Source organism: Mustela erminea, chromosome 12, assembly GCF_009829155.1.
Source record: "Mustela erminea isolate mMusErm1 chromosome 12, mMusErm1.Pri, whole genome shotgun sequence".
Taxonomy (NCBI): Eukaryota; Metazoa; Chordata; class Mammalia; order Carnivora; family Mustelidae; genus Mustela; species Mustela erminea.
The window spans coordinates 45574461-45595909 of record NC_045625.1 but is presented as its reverse complement, the minus strand read 5'-3'; the positions used below and the strand labels follow the sequence as shown (position 1 = coordinate 45595909).

Below are 21449 nucleotides of genomic sequence, written 5' to 3'. Positions count from 1 at the left end.
CTTATTCCCAGCAATTCTCAAGACTCTTGATTGAATATCCAGAAACGAAAAAACTGAAGGTTAATCATTGTGATAACTGTATGAGGTATCATAACTTACTAAATGATAGTCCTCAGTCAAATTTAAAATCTTACCATCAGACGTAATGACTGCCCAATCTTGCCTGTCACGCCAAGACCCTGGATTCCATTACTGCTCACAGAGCTACCTTATCCCTTTACTTTCATTCTCTGTAATTCTCATCTAAGTTAAAAGGAGGGAAGGAAAATTTCTACAGAAACACAAAATGAGGGCACCTGGGTGGCTCAGTGGGTTAAGCCGCTGCCTTCGGCTCGGGTCGTGATCTTGGGGTCTTGGGATCAAGTCCTGTGTCGGGCTCTCTGCTCAGCAGAGAGCGTGCTTCCGCCTCTCTCTCTCTGCCTGCCTCTCTGCCTACTTATGATCTCTGTCTGTCAAATAAATAAATAAATAAAATCTTAAAAAAAGAAAAGAAAAGAAAAGAAAAGAAACACAAAATGCCCAGGAGCTATATTAGACTATTATAATCCTCAAAGGAATTTTGTTTTTTTCTGAATGCGGAATCTACAGGCTAATGAAGGTGTTATTCAAAAGCCTTCTGTATCATTTCCTAACACCTAGTGATAGCCTGGCCAGGCCATGCCCCTCCAGACCCTCATGCCATGTTTCCACTAAAAGCTCCTTGAACAGATATCCTATTCTAATCCTTTAAGCATACATAAATATCTTAACAGGTTGCAAGGTGAGAACATAAAACCAACTGGATAGTCTTTCAAACAATTGCAGTTACAATTCTGTATCAGGGACTAGTTAAAAATAAAAGTACTGCAGAAAAGAAAGCTAAAGCTAGAATTTGATTTAAAACAGACACATACACACAAAACTGACTACTGTCCAAAAATCACTGATACTGACAATGTAAACCACTGACTCAGTGGGACAACTGATCTGAGCCAGCATAACCAACCTGCTTAGATCCATTTTAAGGTGGACTAAGAGCAAACTATATAATTCATTTCAGCGGTATGAAAAAAACTCTCACAGACTAGTACCAGGGTTAAGAAAGAAGACTCAGAGAACAGTGCCTTGGAGGCCACTGTGTTATTGACCCAGTAGTACCTTAAGACTGGATTTAAAGCATCAAAATGTGAGGAAATAAAATTGTTCCCTCAGGCTCCAGTGACCTTGAACACAATGAAAGGACTCTGGTTTGCCTGTTTACAGCTGCTCTGCCTCCTTTAAACCTTACTCTAAAAGGAGAATTTGACTTTCTCAGGAACAAGCCAGAAGGTCAAATAGGTTGTGAGGAGTCAAGGACAAGACCACATCTACACTACTAAGTAAAAAAAATAAATAAATAAAAAATAAATTTAAAAAAAACCCAGATCTATCACCTCAAATGCAAAAATGCAAATTTCTATGGAGCTGGACAGGAGGTTGGGGGTGGATTACAGGACTTGTGAGCCATATACACTCCCCTTCAAAACCAAAGCATTATGTAGAAAACAGAGTTCCAACAAAAAGTACAATGATGAGAAAAGAACTCATTAAAAGCTAAAAATAAACTCTAATTCACAATATGCATACGGATTTAACAAAAAAAAAGAAAACAAGATGTAAAATTGCATCTGCTAAGTTAACCAGGCCCTAGTGGAAATCGCCACCCCCCTTTACACAAACTGAAATCTGTAAAGTCTGTGATGACTGAATAAAAGCAAGGCTTTAAATGTTTTCAATGAATATTCCAACTAAAGAAAACAAAGGGATAGCATTTTTTTTTAAGTCTTCTGATCTGCTAACACTACAGGAATACTGGGCTTTTTAATATCCAAGCACAGCGGTCTCTGTATTTCCCTACCTGAATGTCTTATTTTATGAAATCAGAATATTTGGTAATAGTATTTATAATTTATATAAAAAGGATACTAATTTTAAGGAAGAAGATGTCCATAAAAGTGAAAACAATCCTCAGTTTTTATCTAACCAATACCTCATGACTCAATTTAACAACTTGCTTATCTTCCAGGCCAGTAATAGTTCACTGGGGAAGCTCAGCAGAGAGTACCTTCATATTTTAAGTCAAGTTCATTCATTCTGAATAACATGCACACAATACCCCACACTTCAGCACTCTGATTCAGAGAGACTGGTATATCAGTAATAATCTTTCTAGGCTCCCAAGTCCTGCCTTGAACTTCCTATTCCCACCTTGTCCCACCACTAGAAAGTCAATTGTCTTGGTCAAATCACCTAGAAAGCAAAGAACAGAATATTAGCTTTGGGTTCTTCCCACATCATGCCTGAGAAATTATAAGAATTCTGAGGCAACAGATCTATTTGAAGATTTTTTTCAAAATTGGTTCACTTAAGGAAAAAAGTCTGCAACTGTCATAACTAAATGTATTTTAACTGGTAAGGAGGGATCTGGAGAGAGAGAGATGCCTGTGTGCTACCCACTTTATGAAAGAGACTCAACTTTGGAGTCACAGAGCTCGTATAAGGCTACATTACAAATAAGTGGCTAGACTGGGATATGAACCCAAGTGCTACATTCTTTCTAGGCTAACACCTCTAAAATTGCCTCATTAGGCCACCTCCCTAGCTGGGGAGTAGCAGGTAGCAGGCATTTTTTGCTTGGATGTTAATCCTGAGAACTTGATCAGCAAGCTAACCAAGTAACAACCCTGGAGTGATAGCGCTTTAGTAAATCCTATTACCACCTCATTCAAGTCCATTATCATATGGAAAGATACAAAGGAATGCTATGAACACAGTTTAAACTGAATACTTCCATCTTGCATTTATTTCCATGAAGGAGGCACACAGAGAGTAAGAATCTGTTCTTATTTAGAACAATGTAGAAGGAATGATCCTTCCCCAATTAGTTCAATATCATAGATGATGTAAGGTTGAATAGTTAGATCACAAAAAGACAGTAACTGAGGATCTGTTTCTTCACAATACTTGCAAGAGCGGTCAATGCTGCTTTATAGCTTTAAAGCTCCTCAGAATATAGCTGACAACAGTACCATCACCAATAAAAGGACACCCAATGAGGTCAAAATATTGACACTTTGAAACTTTAAAAAGTGAAACCACGTTTTAAGGAGTAAAACATGCTAACTAAAGCCAATGCACAGGCCTCACAAATCAAACAACACTGACAAGTAAAATGCCAGGAAATATCTTTAAAAGCTGACATTTTTAGTTGAAAAGGCAAGCTTCGAGGGTTTCCACAGCTTCAAAATTCGGTAGTAGCAATGCACTCCACTGAAAGTCAATTAACTTAGAACAAGCTCGGAAGAAGCTGGTGAATTGTGAAGCACGGTTTTAGCTTCAATGATCAACTATTCTGTTCAGGAAGTACTTAAAAGGAAATGTTCCAACAAGCGCAAAATCAAAATGCTTTGCTCTATTGATAATTTCGAAAGTTAAAAAACAAAGGCTGATGCTAAGGTAGCATAACAAATAAGACAGTGAAAAAAAACCATCAAAAGAGAAGCAGGTTGATTTTGTATTACATCATGAAAAAGGGAGGGGAGAAAGTCAATTTCATAGGTGATGAGAAAGAGGATTTTAACATTCTATAGATTTCAGAAAAAGAAATCGTACATCAGAATTTAATTGCTCTCTATCTTCTCCCATTTAGTTCACCATCTTCTCTCATGTACATTTTTCCATTATTACTAGGACAGCCACTAAATAAACTGAAGGCAGTTTCTACTCTTTGTTACCTATCTCCTAATGCAGAAGTAAACAAAACTAGAAAAAAACACTGTGAAAAGATCTGCAATAGCAAACAGCACACAGCCACTCACACTTGGCTAAATTTTAAGAGGAGGATTCCTTACAGAAGAACTTCAACTGTGTTTTCTATGAACTTGAACACATTAACAAAGTTAACGTTTTGTACCAAATTAATAAAGGAATCAAGTCAAAGGCACTCAATGAATTTTCTTAATCTGCTGACAAGACAACCATGATCATTCTAGAAGCCCTAGTGACAATATGGGTCAATAAACCACAGAATCAAAACTCATAAACCTCATTTATACAATACATCCAACCTTATTTCACCAGTAGATAGTCTTAAAAAGCGGCTAGAAAAATGTGTAACTAACTCTAGGGAGCTGCAATACTTTTCTTCATTAAGTAGCACAAGTATCAACATCAAGAAATCAGAAAAACTAAAATCCAGATAAATGACACATAATAAACAATGGTTTTGTTTCAAACTATCCTATAGCGTCACAATAGCTATCTTTTCTTCCCAGCAACTAACCATTTCAGGCTGCATTACCATTAAGATAGTCAAAGAAAAACCTTTTCTGTTCAGGTTTGCTAACTGAAAGTTAATTTATTTCATGCTAAAGGGGCCCTAAAGAAGGTATCACCGCAAATATGTCATTTTGGCTTAGGATAATTTTGAGCTGAAGGCAGTTAAGAATCAGCAGACACAGAGAGTTCTCTCCCCTATCCTTTTCTGCCTACCAAGAAGGTCACAAATTTCCCTTGGGGAGAGGTCCCCTGCCACTGTGCCAGAAAGAGGAAAGACACTTTCACCACCAGAAATGGAAAGCAGGCACCCAAATGTATAAACAAACCCTGCTAAAATAGCTCAATACCTTCCATTAGTTTCCCCCATGTAATTCCTGGTCACTTTCCCACAATTTACCAAGCCTCAAAACCCAACCCCCTTTCCTTTGGTAAAATGGTACAAGCCCCCCAAGTCTAACCACTTAACTTTTGAGTTTCAATTTTTTGTGTGTGAACTTCAGTGCACATGAGGCGCCTGGGGGTGCTCAGTGGGTTGAGCCTCTGATTTCGGCTCAGGTCATGATTTCAGGGTCCTGGGATCGGGGTCTTTGCTCGGTGGGTAGCCTGCTTCTGCCTCTCTCTTTGCCTGTCTCTCTGCCTACTTGTGATCTCTGTCAAATAAATAAATAAAATCTTTAAGGAAAAATAAAAACTGTCTAATTTATCTTGTTATGTTCAGGCCCTAGGGGGCCTATGAATTAAATTAAGAGAATTAAGGAAAAGATTTTCCTACATGATATTGATAAAGAACTGCACTTAGTTTCTCAAATTTGATAAATTTTATCATCCTTAAGTTTTCATCTAAATCATTCAATGAGGACATTGAAATTTATTCCATAAAACACCCCAAGTTCAAGGTTTAAGTGGAAGTGAACACAGAATTTTGAAGTTTTTCCCCAAAAACTTCATAAAAAGCTTCTACAATGGTAACAATTTTTTTAAATGACTGAGTAGTCATTTAAAATAGGTTTAAAAATCTTTGAAAACAGAAGAAGGGTCAATTAAAAGTTTGTTCAGGACCACCACAAAAAAAAAAATCATTTTATAAAAATAATACTTTATACAAATTTAGTCACTAAAATCTAAAAATTGCCATATTGAAATGTATTGTATTCCACAGTTGATACATTAGGGACCACCAAAGCATTTACTAGTAGAGCAAAGATGCCCTTGTTTTGTGAGGACCTAAGGACACACCAGTCTTTCCACTAAATCTCTAAATAAACAACTCCCAAAGTATGTAATGTGAGGTATTCATTAAACTACCAACAACCACCCACCCACCCTGCCCTCTTCAACTACTTGTCTGAAAGAATCAATTCTTAATCTCTTCATACTATGGACATCCAAAAGCTGACTTAAGGATTGCAACAGACACATACAACCACCTTTTCAAATTAATGTTCATCAAAACAGCCTGAGGCTCACTGTGATTGACTTTATCACAGTAAATAAATGTTATTAAATTTGAAGGTATGAATTAGAAAAATAAAATACCACTTACTACTTCAATCCTGAAAAGCAAAGATTATGTTTATTTTTAAAAGGAAGAGAAGAGGGGAGCGCCTGGGTGGCTCAGTCAGTTAAGTGTCTGCCTCAGCTCAGGTCATGATCTCAGGGTCCTGGAATCAAGTCCTACATCAGGGCTCCTTGGTCCCTCTCTCTCTGCCCCTCCCCTCTCTTGTGCCTTCTCTCTCTTTCAAATAAATAGTTAAAATCTTAAAGAGGAGGGGAGAATATTCTCAGGAAGCAAGAAAGCTATAATTTAAATCTAGCTTAAACCCTATTTAAAGAAGAAGAAAAAAAAAAAAAAAAAAAGAGGAGTGGCGGAACTGTGTTAGCATAGGTGGTGTTATCTGTTCAAAGGTAATCATCCAAGGATGGACACTGGCAAAGTCCCTCCTTGGGTCCCCTACAATTTGTATATGTTTGTTTGGGTGTTTGTTTTTCCTTTTTGTCTCAAAGATTCTTGTTGGCAGATGAGGTCAGCACAGGACCCACCTCTGACAAGTCCTGGAATAACAGTGCAGACATTACATCAAGATAAAAAGGAGCATCACTCATTACCTGAAGTCTTCACCTAACTTACTTCTCTGCTCTTCCATTAGAAGAAAGGAAAAGTAACAATGACAGAACAAGGTACGCTGGAGGTTTGAAAACCAATTATACATATGTACACACATACAAACCCTTTCAGGGACAGGTTAGATATTCAGTAAAGACATAGCTTAGTGACTTTTTTTTTTTTTTAAGATTTTGTTTATTTATTTGACAGATCACAAGCAGGCAGAGAGAGGAGGAAGCAGGCTCCCTTGCAGGATCCTGGGATCATGACCTGAGCCGAAGGCAGAGGCTTTAACCTACTGAGCCACCCAGGCACCCCTAGCCTAGTGACTTTTAAACTTGACACCTCTAGTCCTGCAACCCAGGAGGTATTCATCAGAAACCACCACTGGGGAAGGGACACCACCACAGCTGGCTGTAGATAAGGTACTGCAATCATTACAACTCTCCCACCCATCTCCAGCCAGAGTTCGGGTAAACCTGGAATATTCTGGTTCTACCTCCATGCAAAATATTCAGGAAAAGTAGTGGATAACTCTCAGGTAAATGGAACATTCTGGGCCCTACTTCAAAGATTCTGATTCAGTAGGTTTGGGCAGGGCCCAGGAAGCTGCATTTCTGGTGGTCATCCCAAGTGATTCCAAACCAGGTAACTCTACTGATTATACTTGAAAAGACTCATTCCCAAAACTGCTTTTTTGCCCATCAAAATCACTTGAGGAACTTTCTGACAACAGATTCCCAAAGCCTCCGGAATCTGTATTTTTTAAAACTCTCTCACATGAGGATGGGGAGCCAGATTTAGCAATCACTAAACTAAAATACCCAAATTCACAACTATAGAGTACAAGTTTTATAGAGCAACATGGATGTTCTCCTTCATTTTATGTATCCATCAGTCCTTGATTCTCAAAACTCTCTTATTTCCCCCTTCTAAAGAAGACACACCCACCAAAAGATGCCCCTCAGTGGATCTATACAAGTTGGGTGCCTCACTATAAATTCATCAGTTGGTCCTGTGGTTAATTTTTAAAGAGTTCTGGCCTCTAACAAGAAACAAGGAGGAAATATCCCAGGAAAGAAGCAGAAAACTGGAATTCTGGTCCTTGCTCTACCACTTATCAGCTATGAAGTCTTGGACTATTCAGTCATTTAAACAAACCTCGGCTTCCGATCACCTGTTAAGTGAAGGAGCTATCTAAGGTCATCTCAAGGACATTTCTGATTCTAACACTCTATTACTCACTCCTTGCCTCATAAAATCCAGTTCACTCCTCTAGAATGCAGCATCAGCAGGTGTCAAGGACTCTAAAGTACATAAACCCAAAGAGATGGACCGACATCAGCTAAACTGTATGAGCAGCAGTGGTTTCTCATGATGAATGTCTATAGACAGGAAATGGGATGAAGCATAAAGCTGGGCATGAGACCAAAGAAAGGACCTGAAAAACAACATAATAATAAATAGAATTTAGGCCAAAGAGAGTACTATATTTACTACTGAAAGGTGCCTTAATGTATTTCTCTAATCCTCATTCTATCAAAATAGTGACATTAATTTGCCAACAACACCACAATCTAAAATTATATACTCACTTTTAGGACTTAGGCAAGAGGCACATATTTTCCTAACTGGATTTTTTTTTTAAAAAAAACCTGAGATACAATTTCCTAATTCAGCATTATTTAGGCAGGCAAAGATTAAAGAAAAATGAAAAAGAGCAATTTAAATGTTCTTCCCAAAGAGTGACCTCAGTTTTCTTACAACCCAGACAATTAATGTTCACCTCCTACAAAATCAGAATACAAAGAGCTGGCCCAGGAGCTCCCCAGGAGGCAGGATAAGTTGGACAGATAGACCAAGGAACTCAGACTTGACCCTACAAATGCGTACTGAGAAACCGCATCAACCGGCTAATGCTAAATACACCAAAGGGCAGTGTCCACATCCTCACAAATTCTTCCAATCTTTCTAGGCACGTTAACAGCAGTTTCTTAGAAAGATATGCTCACTTGGCAAAGTACAACCATTCAAAATCCAGTTTTAAATCTACCATTTACTATACTATTTTGTTCAATACAAATATTAACGAAGAAACTCAGGATTTAAAAATATATATACACATTTAAATTTGGGCTTTGAGACTAAATGAGTCAGACCCTTCTGAACACCACTTTAACCCATACTAAGAATGAGATGTCACTGGACTAAGACAAAACAGGGTTACTAGAAGAGGTGCTCTGTATTCTTATTTACCTGCTCACCTTTTACAATACACAGTTCATTATCATGGATGTTCATTTATGAAACATGCTCATGAACTTTGATATGAACAGGTTACAGAAGAGTTTCAGAATGTATGATAATCTGTAAAATGATTTCAAAAGCTTTCATAGCAAAACCCTTTATATGCTCGATGGAAATCTAGTATTGGGGAGATATCCCCTAAAATGAGTTTTGTGGTCGAATAAGGCCAGAAAATGTATGGTTCTAATATGCTAATGATCTGCAATTTGGCTCTTACATAGAAAACTATGAAGGGCAGCATTTCTCAAATTTGTCTGTCAATGGAACATTTCCTCTGAAGAACAAGTATGATTGTGTCTCTTAAAATAAAGCTTAGAAAATGTGTTAGGACCCTCCTGCCCACTGTGGATGTTCTTGGGTACTCCATTCGCTTATTAATAAGTTTTAAACAGATATTTTACCATGGTGGGAAAATATGTTCATGGCTCCCTCTCACCGAACAGACAATGGGGTGTTGATGGGGGATAAAGGAACTGGGCAGGAAATATTAACGCACTTTGCCAGTATCCAACCATGTCCTTCATATTACCATGCACTGTGGCTCCATTACCATTGTTTATCACACTGAAGATAGGGAGGCAAAGGGTATGAAGACATACAATTCAAATTTGTTGCACCATAAAACAGCTCTAGTAAAAGACTTATGGAAGAGTAAGATAATTCAAGATCAACCAGAGATGAAAGATTAAAATCTTGGAAATGTTTTCTGCAGAAGGTGCCTAATAAAAAGGATATAAGATTTGTTCTGTATTTTTATCTACTCACAGTATCGTAACAAAAAATTCAACATTTATATACCTAGTTCAAGCATCTTTTTTTTTCATGGTAGGGACAGTTACTAAGCAATTAACCCAGAAATCACATCACTGATATCATGGCCTTTATACCATTTATCAGACAGTCATTTATGTAAAGGAGGTTGCAAAAGTCACATATGAAGAAGCTGTTTTGCTAAAAACAATAAAATTTAGTGTCAGGACACATGTATTAAGAACCATTTGTTCTTGGTACACCTGGTGGCTCAGTTGTTAAGCATCTGCCTCTGGCTCAGGTCATGATCCCAGAGTCCTGGGATTGAGCCCAGAGTCGGCTCCCCACTCAGCAGGAAGCCTGCTTCTCCCTCTCCCACTCCCCCTGCTTGTGTTCCCTCTCTCACTATCTCTCTGTCAAATAAATAAAATAAAACCATTTTTTTTTAAAGGAGCCATTTGTTTTCTAACTTTTTCAACTTTTCAAAAATGGTTTATAAACTTCACATATGCTAACACTGATTTTAGAAAAAGAAATGGAAAAATATTCTCCATTGGATTATCAGTATTCGCAAAAAAAAAAAGATAATAATTTCCCTGATGATACTGTGGTGAACATCTAAGTAACATAACTAGTTAAAGTGTAATTATTCAGTATGGACTGATGACAACCAGGTTTTACTTAGGTTTTTACTTGATTTAAGTATGTTCCCTCTGTGAGTTTCAATTTGTAGCTCCAGGAAATAGGATTGTGAGGCCAAGCTGAGGTGATTGCTCTAAGAACACATTCTCCCACCTTGGAGGCAGTAAGTCCTGCTGTCTTGATAAAAGAAAGGTACTATCTCAGACAAAGTAAAAATGACTGCAGAAATCACCTAGTGTGACCCCTTTCTTAAGCCTCTACCTCATTTACCTACGGAGACCTGAAGCCAAGAGTTGATTTGATTCTTGGTCAAACTCTTCTCACTGCCTTTAGGTATTCTCTGCCCATTTCAAATATTTAGTTTTTATAGTTTGAGTTATAAGCCATGTAAAGCAATTTAATATACATCACCCATCAAACTTAATAATGACATGAGAAAGTTAAGTCTTTCTACACTTAACTTTGTACATTTTCATTGTTTCAGAGCAACTCCTACAAGAAACATTATCCCAAGAACATGCTCAATTAGACTATGGCTTATTCTAAATATTTAGTTGAATCTTACAAAATACTAAGGTTATTCTCCACTACCCAAAACCCAAAATGCATCAAAGTTCAAATTACCCAGGCTTTCATTTTTTATCTTTACGATAAGAAGAACACTTAAAAAAAAAAAAAAAAAAAAAAAGAACACTCATACACCACTTTTTCCTTTCCTTGTCAAAGAACAGAACATAAGATCTTGCTACACTCAAATTATATCAGTGCAAGTATTTATACATTGACAATGTGAAAGCAGAACTATACAGACTTAAAGGAAAGGACATTTTAAGAAGTTTCTTCCTTCTCCCAAACAGAATAAACTTCCTATATCTCACTGTAAAAATGCTAAATCATATAAAATCTCAGGAAACTAAAAACTGAAGGTTAACATGATACTTTCTGTCTCAGACATACACACACTCCTGAAACATTTTTCAAAGATGTTATTGCACAGTATATGGTATATAAAAGTCTAGTTATAATACATACTGTCCATAAAAATATTTTATGCTTTAAAAGGAAAACAAAACTTTTAAAACTAAGTTTCATCCTGCTAATGTAGTCAGTAACAGAATACCTAAATGGGTAAAACTGCAGCACTGAATGATCTACGGGCAGTAAACTTATTATTTTCTCACACAAGAAACATAATCCTTTAAAGGTAAGTAACCCATATGAAACTGCATACCTGTTATTTTGTCTCTTACAAGCTTACAGGACTCTATCTCACCAATGCTCCCAAAAAGACTCTTTAGTTCCTCCTGGGTCATGTTCTGAGGAAGGTAGTTGACTATTAAGTTGGTCTTGCTGTCCTCTGTGTTCCCAGAGTCAACTGGTGACGAGCAGTTGTTGTTTATGGTGGTTGGACCATTGGCTGTGTTATTGCAAGTTGGCCCATTAGACAGTTGTGTTTCCATGGCAGCAATTACCTGCTAAAAACAGAGAAAACAAGAAATGTCAGAATTCATATTTCACAAACTATTAGAGATTCCAACCAAGAATGTAAATACTTGTCACTAAATACAAGTCATTCTGCTGAAAATTACAATAAAGCTTCAACAAAAAGTACAACACCTACGCTAATTCATACTTTATATTAAGCTAGTCAAGTTAAGTTCACAATTATACTTTCACATACATATTCCATACATGCACATAAAAAAGCACACTCTAAATGTTAAACATTCTCTAGAACCGCATTTTGGGTCTAGTCACATACCCTTACTCACCTGCAGTATCCAAACACTCAAGGAAATTTAGTACCAAAGGGCATGGAATTAAACCCTGACTAAAATCATTCTACGAAACAGAAGTGCTTAACATGCTACCAAAAGACAAATCAAAAACTGGTCTTCCAAACTCTGAAGAGATTTTCAGTTAGCCTAAGAGTTTCAATATTCTAAAACTGACATACATCCATTAACTTAAAATCAAGGAGGCAAGAGTACTTTAAAAATATAAATTTGTCAACATGTACTGTTTTGGTTACATATTGAAAATGTTTTTGATTGACAGTATCTTATACCTCTTCTGTTGGTAAGAAATAAGAAAAAATATTAGATTTCAAATGTTAGGGCATGAAAAGGATTTGTAGGATAACTTGGAAAAGAAGCTATGAGTACTTAGCGTACCTTGTAGAATCTAACAAGCTATTCTTGTCAACCTTGCCAGCTAAAGATCACCAACAAGGCAACTGATCTACATCATCAAAACAGAATCCCCAAACAATTCAATATGGCATTTCGCCTTGACTAACTTTAAATGGGAAAAAAATAAAAAATTAAAAAATAAAAAATAAAAAAATAAAAAATAAATAAAAACCTATCCAGGTCACCAAAACAATAACATAAATATTTCAACTTTTGCAAACAGACCAGCCCAAGGAATTTTCATTTGAGCACATAAGCCTGTTGAAATGCAAGTAATAAGGTACCTATAAACTCCAAATACAGGATAAGTAGCAGATTTGGGGAAAATGGCCTCAAACTGTTCAGGCTATTCTAAAAATCTACTCATTAAGCAAATTTGGATCTAGTTTCTACAAATCAGTGCTACGACCTTTGAGCAAAAGAGTTACAAACCACAGCCCCAAATTTTCTAGAACCATCTTCCAAAAGGTATCTACTTTGGTCAGCCAAGATTGCGGGGGAATCCAAAAATCAAAGCATCAGTGAAAGAATTATCCTTCCTATTTCATTCAATACAGCTCTCATCTCCACAAAGAACTAATTCTCAAAACTGACAATTCTGAATTGATGGAATGCTAGTTTTGGGGGAAGTTCTCTAACATATAAAAGGCAAAGAATTTGAGGCAAATTTTTTAAAAAGCAAAGTAGAGGAAAAGAGTGTTACAAGAGGAAAAAAAAGTCTTTTAAAAAGCATATTACCTAAGAAAAATAAAAGGGCACAACAGTGGATAAGCCTACATACAGGAAGAAATCTCGACTGCCGAGAGATGTTTATAAAAGAAGGCAGCATAGGATAGATTGAGACTGGTCAACTCACCAGATTAAGACTGGTCAGACTGGCAAGACTCCATGCTATCATGATAAAAAAAAAAAAAAAAATAGACAAAATCCAGACTACCTATCAAATATCAAACAACCTAAACCCTCCATGACTGCCTTTCCTTTTCAAAGAAATACGTATTTCTTTGACACAAGCTGCAAGCTACCTCTCTTGGTTAAGTGTTCTTCTTACAGTACTTAAAGGAGCAAGGGAAAATAAAGAAAACTTTAGAAATCTGCAAGAAAAAAAAAGTGAAACAATTCAAGACATGCATTTTATTGTAATTAACAACTTTATCTGAAACTGAGAAAGGAGTTTTCAAATTTCCTAATAAAGCATAACTTCCATTCTGTAGAATATTAGCTATGGGTCACTTTCCACAGCAAAACTCTTATGGGATTAACCTTTGCCCAGCATTTATGAAAACAATGAGTTGCGAGAGTGGCCAAGGCCAATTAAAACAAATGGCTGTTCAAAAATTAGGGTATGTGTAGAAACTATATGAACCCCAAATATGAGATCTGGATTTAACTCACTGGGATGGCATGCGAAATATAAACTGTTCATTGACTGAAATTAGCAGGATTTAGCAAGGACAACAAACACTCCTCACTTAATTGCACATTTATTTCCATGTTCAGGTGGCAAGAATGAGCTCCTAAGCCAACATTCAAGTGAACAGCTGCAGTAGGCTGTGTGCGCTGAAAATTACAGCATCTCTCAGCTATAGGACCATCTGCTCAGAATAAAATGATACTAATGTGCTATATTTTACAAATAATGCATATTCCATTGATAGGCTCAACACAACTGTTCACAGAATGCAAACTCTTTCAACAGTTACTGGGCAAATAATTTTCAGCCAGATTTACAATTTCAACAATTTTTTTTTTTTTTTGGAGCATCAGGAATTGTAAATAACTTCAAAATTTAGTAACCAAAAAAATACATAGTAAACAGAATGTAAAGAATTACGGTAACTTAGTATTCAGACCATACCAAAACTTTTTTGTTTCTTTAAAAAAAAGCTTGTCACTCTTTTCTTTGAGTCTGCACTAAATCCTAATTTAGATTATAAAAAGTTACATAGAAAAGCATGGTTCTGATGCTACATATACCACTATGGTTAAAATTGCAATGTGCTTTAAGTCCTAATGATGGCCATACCGCAATAGGTTAAATGTAAGAATAATTAGTATGCCAAATGAAAAGTTCAAGTGTTTGGTATGGCCTCAGCACTCCTGCAACATGCTAAAAAAAAGTAGCCTACAGAATTTAAGAAAAATCCCACAGACCCCAGTCCAAGGCTCTGCTGCCCACGAACCACTTCTAAGCAGAGAAGCCACATCACACAGTCTGACTGCCATGTTAGTTTGGAGTTGCCGTCTGCAATATGGACACAAAAAGTACCGTATGTTAGATGAGCAAGATAATGCAACAAATCAGTTTGTACAAAATTTACAGTGATTGTATTGATATTCCCAGCACGTCCATGCAGTGTGGCTTAATTGAATTTGAGGCAATTCCAATCTAATCTTTCCAAATTCATTTTAACATGTAGTTTTCTTGCACAAATTAAGCATTTTTAATTAAGAGCCTGATTTTCAAACAGTATTAACTAGTTACCTTGACATCTATCCTGAAGAACTACCTTAAACCACATCTCAAAAAAATTTTTAAATAATAAAATGAACCAAAAACACTGCATGCTGTCCTGCCTCTTAAGGATGTGGGAGAAGGAAGGAAATGTGAATGAAATTTATAGGGAGAAAAGGCACTCATGCAATTCATAAGTGAATGCTTTGCATAAAAGCATCCTTTCCCCAAAATATCAGAAAGGCATTAAAGGGAAACTATATTTGCCCACACTGTTACATTATAGTATAAATGATCCTTAATCCTGGGACTTAAAATTAAAAGTGAATCGAAACCCTGTGAGGTTATTTTGCCACCACCGTCCAACTGATCTCTAACAGTTTCACTGAGAATTGTTCACATATACTAAGAGGCAGTAAACCAGCATCTTTCAATTGAAATAATTGGACCAATAAATAGGACTGTTTGGAGTAATGTTTATATAGGATGTCAGCTTTGTCCCTGAACGAAATCAAGTGAATGTTTTTTAATATGTAAATTGTAAACGCAGCACGATTTGAAATTAGTGCTGCTATGAGGCTTCCAATATAGTTAATGAGCCATTTACCACTTATTACAACTTGCCCAAATACTAAACAGAGCCACAATATTGGCACAAAAGCCAAAGTTTACATTTTAGCCATATATGCAGATCCTTTAAATTGTCAACAGAATATTCAGAAAAACTCAGTCTCTGAAAATAGACAATGAGTAACAAAGGAGAGCCAAAAACATATTTTACTTGGGTACTTAGGATTATAAAAATTTCATCCTTGGAGTTAAAACCTGGCTGATAAGTGAAATACTCTTGTTGCAAGTGATGACATTAACAAACAATGGATTCCATTTTCTGGCATCTACCAAAAGGGTTTAACATACTCTTTACAGGATGCCATGAAAATATTTTACACCTCCTCCCTTCTCCCACTGTTATCAGATAATTCAGTCTGATTCCATGTTTTTTATTTAAAAAGCAAAAAACCTACTTATAGTTGAACTAAACCTGTGAAGAAATAAAGTGTTTTTTATATCCATGAAATATTTTGACAAGAACCTAATTGTGGTTAGACCACATGTGTAGAATAGGTAGGACCCCACCCAAGAGTTTAAACCAAGCTTAAATGTATGTCCTGAATACCCTTGGGAATTGGTATCTAACATTTTTCACTACATAAAACCATAGATTCACATTTAATGGCCTTGGTCCCGTCTATTCCACAGGAGGCGACACTAATAAGCTAATCTACTGACACCCATCCTTCTGACAGCCCCAGGGATGTGAACAATCACTTTACTGCACCAACTAGCCAGGAAGGCTGTGTATGGAAAATGATTCTACTGCACTTTTACATTTCAAGCACCCCCAGACAGTTTCTCTGCTTGAGGGCAGACACATACCTTTATGGAAAGTTATAAATAAGTTGCTCACATGGCCCTTACCTTTATGCTGGCCAACAATTCAGTTACTAAAAATGTAAAGCTACTTCCCCTTCACTTAAGGACAGGCTCTACTCAATCTACCACAGACAACACGGCCTGCACTATTTATAGATTCTATCGACTCTGAAACTCGGGGGGGGGGGGGGGCATTCCAGCAACACAGAACCATTCATTTTAAAGCTGAAAAAAATAATATTTCAATATATGTTCACATCTTAATTTAAACATCAATTATGCCAATTAAGACACCTTTTTCTCCTGTTACTCTCCACATAGTAATTTATGAAAGGCAATTCGGCATAGTTCAATCTAAAATATTCTAAACTTTCCCTGGGCTCCAAGAGATAATGATGAGGTGTTTGGTGGAATCATGATTTCCCGGGGGGTTGGAGGGGAGGCCTGGCAAGCCTCAATGTCTTCACATCCACATAGTTTACTTCCAAAACTCCATAAAAACTTTTTAAGTTCATTGTTTTCCTTTTTTATTTAAATGGCCTTCTGTGTACTATAACTTCTAAATTTTCTTATAGCAGTGGATTTTAGGTAACCAATGTTATTGCTTGATTTCATCTACCTGGTACCAAAAATTTTCACATGAGAGAAAACAAAAGTCCCTATTTTCCAAACCACCTAATACAGAGTTCTGAAACCTAAGGTTCATCAGTCTCCTTCCTAGTTCAACCTCTTACAGACAACCACCAAATAAGACAGATTGCTAATCAAAAACATCCTAAATATATTCTGAGAATTCTCATTAAGTACAATGTCTGCAAAGGAAAAAAAACGTTTTCTAAGACCTAGATCCCACCTGATTTGGGGAACAGGCCTTTGCAGTTTAAAGTCATAGTAGGACCACTGAGAGACCACTGCACATCCCCTGGTGAGGCCTGTCCATCTTCTTGGATTTTTCCACTGTCACAGTTATAAACCCAATTTGGGGCCTCATGTTTCAACATCTGAACCACTGAACTATAGTTTTCCCAAAGGCTCTTCATCATCTTAATCCACACTAACACTACTACTCCCTAATAGATTTTCTTAAACCTGCGATAGTTCCCTGTTGTCTATCAAATTAAGTTCAAACTACTTGGTATAAACAGTATAAACATCTGAGACCCTCTAGAACTTCTTTTATCAGCCCACATATTCAAGCAACTAAAAATCTGAACCATTCCTTGTCCCTCAAACAGTTGCAATAAATGCAAAGCTATACATTCTCTGGCTTTGCTCATGCAATTCCATCTGCCTGGAAGGCCCCCAGCCATACCCATCACATATCTATATCCCTGGTTGTATAGACTAAGCATGTGAAAACATACCTAAGGACAAGAACAGTTATTCTTTTTTAAAAAGCTGAGCATGAAAGGGCAGTGACCTCCCTAAACACATGCAAACTTAGTAGCTTTCTTCTATTCCACTTCAAGTATTTCAAACCAGAGATAATTATGAAAGCATATTTTCAATTTCTGGCATGCTCCATAAGCCACGCTTATCCACTAAAATCCAAATTCTTGTTAAACAGCATAACAAAGAGAAACTACCTTAAGTGATCACTTGTGTACTTTCAAGTATTTCAAGAGTCTATCATGTCAAATTGCCAACTACATAAAAGCTGGATGCCAAGACAAAAACATAGTATAAATGTACTCCAACCTCTGGCCAGCAAGGTTACAGAGATGTCACATCTGGAATCTGGGTCTAACTTGAGGAAAATGGCAGAAGTAGAGGTAGATGGAAGAAAAGGGGGGGGGGAAAAAAGGTCTTTATAACAAAGGTGTTTAAAAATGCATCATAACTAAGTTATGGATCTCAAATAGTTTTAATTTGATGCAGACTAGAATGTTTAAGCAAATATAAAAGGCATTATCTCTAAAAAGAACTTTGGCCAGGGTTAAAAGCTAGCATTTCTCTCTCATTTTGAAAGGTCCAGCTTGGATAAAGTGACTTTGGTCTGGACACTTCCTTCCAAGCTAACAGATTCTCAATACCATGAGTAGCAGGAACACGAGGACAGAAATCAGGGAAGTGCAAAGTCTTCCCTTTGACTACAAACCTCTCTAAAAGCCAAGTTAACAAGGTAAACAGAAGGCATTTGTCTCTAAAGTTTAAGAAGAGAAACTACCAAAATAAAGCCAGAAACTTTGGCCCAAAAGCATTTTCCTTTGGGGAATACAAGGCAGGGATCTAAAGCACTGGAAATAATCAGCAGAGTAATGAGAACTTACAGATGAGAGCTGGGTAAGCAGCTGATGGGGCTATCCACCTAGCAAACACACCATTCCCACATCATAATTTTTAATCTTTCCCACTAAAATGGCATTTTCAGGATATATTTCAGCTCTACTGAATTAAGCAACAGAAGAACTTAATCAAACACTAAAATTACGGGGCTGATGTGTCAACTACAGGAATGAGCCATCAGTTTGTTTTCTTTAAACCTCTTCACTTTCCTTTGTCCTTCCTAAAATAATAAAGGTTTGTGGCTTTAAACTTCATGTGATTTCCTCAATCCTAGAGTCCCTGTCAATTCTTCACCCTACCTCCATAACCATTTTAGCTGCCTGACAGCTCTATAGATTCCTCAGCCTTGTCAAGCTCAGATTTTTGGCCTTGGGGTTAACAAGGGTCCAAGAGCTGCCAGAGACAATACAACGAACAGCTATAGGAGTCACAGGGAGAATGTTCTTTGGCAGTGAACACCAACATTTCTCTGTCCCTAGGCCCTTTATGGCTCCTACAGACAAACTAGAGTCTTTCCTGTAGTTGTAAGAGCTGGCAGGATGAAAACCTTTGAGGTTGGAGAGTAAAGCAAATGAATTTAGGAGTCCCAAGTCCTCCCCTTCATTTTATGTCCACTTCAGGCATCCATGCTGGGCAAGAGAAAAGCAAAGCTCCGATGAGAAATATTTGCTTAAGCTTCACACATTGTTCATTCATTCACTCCATCATCATCCATCCAACACACTTGTAATCAACTCCAAAGAGCTAAGGACTGTCCCAGGTACTTGAGATACAGTAATGAAGATGAATCCTGGAGTGTACATATGCAACAGGAGGTGTATACAGAAGGCCACTAATGAACACATATAAGAAAATAGTCTAACAGTATTGAGAAGTGAATTTTGGAATAAAAGAAAATGTGGAGCTGAGCAGGAGTTGAGAATGCAGAGAAGGCAGTTTTCAATATTAAACAGCAGACATCCTTAAGAAGGTGAACTCTGAGCAGGGTTTGGAGGAGATATAAACTAGCCACTGTGGGGGGCAAGAGCTCACCTGGATGTCCACATCCTAATCTCTGAAATCTATGAATATGTTGTTATATAACAAGATGGATTTAAACTGTAGAGTATTAAGGCTGCTAATCAAATGACTCCAAGATAAGGAGATTATTCAGTATTACCCACGTAGGGCTGGTGTAAGCAGAAGAGTTGTTTTAATTGAAGGCTAAAGAGTCAGTGTCAGACTAACACAGCATGAGAAAAAGACTAAACTGCCTTTGAAGATAGGGGACCGCCACCAACCAAAGAGTATGTGCAGCCTCAAAAAAGATGGAAAAGAAAACAGATTCTCCCCTACAGACTCTAAAAGGAATGCAGTCCTGCCAACAGCTTGATCAAAGTCCAGACAGACCCACTTCAGGGGGCTGACCTTCAAAACTGAAAGACATAAATTCACAATGTTTTAAGCACCAAGATTATGGTTACTTGTTAGAAATGTAATAGTAAACAAATACCTCCCCATGGGGATATCCAGAAGAGGCACATTCCAGGCAAAGACCATCTAGTGTGAAGCTAGAAGTAAGAGTGAGAGGAGTCAAAGAGGTAATAAGACCAGACCTTATAGGGCCTTGGAGGTGTAGGGGAAAAGAAAAGTTTCTTGGACCCTCCTAGGGTCCCTGGCTGGGTCTGAAAATAAAACTAGCAAAGAGAGATTAACAGGAGAAAAACATAAATTTTATAAAACTTTTATATGTACATGGGAGCCTTCACAAGAAAATGAAGACCAGAAGTAGTGACCAGAGCAGGAAACTTTTACAACTTTTAGGTAAAGAATAAATTTGTGAAGAACTGACAAAACAAAGGGGTTGAGGCTAGAGGTATTAGTTGATGAAAAAGTGACTGGACAGAGAAGGGTTGGTTTAACAAGGTTTGTCTGTACTAATTTCTAAGCCCAAAATTCTCTGTCTCTGGTGGTAAGAATGTCTTCCTTCCTCCCAATACCAGGTGTGTACACTTCACATATAGAGTTTTAGAACCTGTTTCAGGGGAAAGGGGGGTGGTGGGCAGGGTGACCTTTCTCCTTCTGTTTTCTCAAACTCCTTCAACTTAAGATACTCAATATGCCACGGTGCCATATTTTGAGCCTCATCAGAGGCTACCATAAGATATTCAGCAAAAAAACAGTATGTGGCAGTTGTAAAAATAAAGCATATATGATTGTATGGGAGAAATCCACAACTTTGGCAACAGGAAGACCTATCCAGAAACAACTACAGTAACCCTGATACAGAAAGACAGGGACTCTAACCTTGTGTAGATAAAGGCTATTGTTACTGGGAATCCCAAAAGGTAAAGGCCACAAAAATTGGTGGGTACAGGTAAAGCACTTAAAAGCAGTCAGAGTCAAAGCAGCACTCTTCTCTGGTGACACCAGAGAAGACGATATACCCAGGAGAAAACAGTTATTAATGTGCTACTTTAATTATGTCAGTTAACTGTTTAAATCCATGATCAAGAAATCAGTTTTGATTCTAACTGTTCATAGGCTCAACAACTACCAGTGCCATTTATTAAGACCTGGGCACTAAGAATACAAGATGATTAAGCAAAGGAATGGCTTTCTATAGTAAGCTGTCTTAAGGGGGTTTGGGGGGGGGGGGTTCTCCACAAGGAAATCCAACACATGAAAACTGAGTTTATGAATATTAAATCGAGTTATTCATTTTATATATGGATTAATTATAGAATGATTTTTTGATTCATTTAATACGTTAAAAGAAAGTTAAAAAATGGGAGACACTTGTGCTATTATGTCCCACAGCAGCAAACTAAGACTTAATTCCTAACTTAAAGGTAGTGTCAACCTATCCCAGGAATAAAACCTTAAAACTAGTAAATGTGGAATTGTCCAGTGAGTACTATGGAGGTAATTCACCTAACAGACCCCTTCTGTCCCTCCAAAGAAAGATGAGGTAATCCACATATTTTCTTTCCACTTATAAAAG

The 21449-nt window shown here is 37.2% G+C and overlaps 1 protein-coding gene across 15 annotated transcripts in view; it reads right to left on the bottom strand.

Annotated features, from left to right (window-relative positions):
* The window catches only part of ELAVL2 (ELAV like RNA binding protein 2), a 170909-nt gene that overhangs the window by 59302 nt on the left and 90158 nt on the right, over positions 1–21449 (bottom strand). For 7 of the 15 annotated variants that reach the window (XM_032308351.1, XM_032308349.1, XM_032308353.1 and 4 more), the window contains 2 exons: positions 14446–14536; positions 11331–11574 (listed from right to left, as the gene is read on the bottom strand). In XM_032308351.1, the coding sequence (XP_032164242.1) occupies positions 11331–11574; positions 14446–14517 (316 nt within the window). In that variant the 5' untranslated portion in view covers positions 14518–14536. Of the gene's footprint in view, positions 1–11330; positions 11575–14445; positions 14537–20517; positions 20528–21449 lie in introns of those variants that run through there. The other 8 variants (XM_032308355.1, XM_032308359.1, XM_032308357.1 and 5 more) reach the window with 3 other exon arrangements.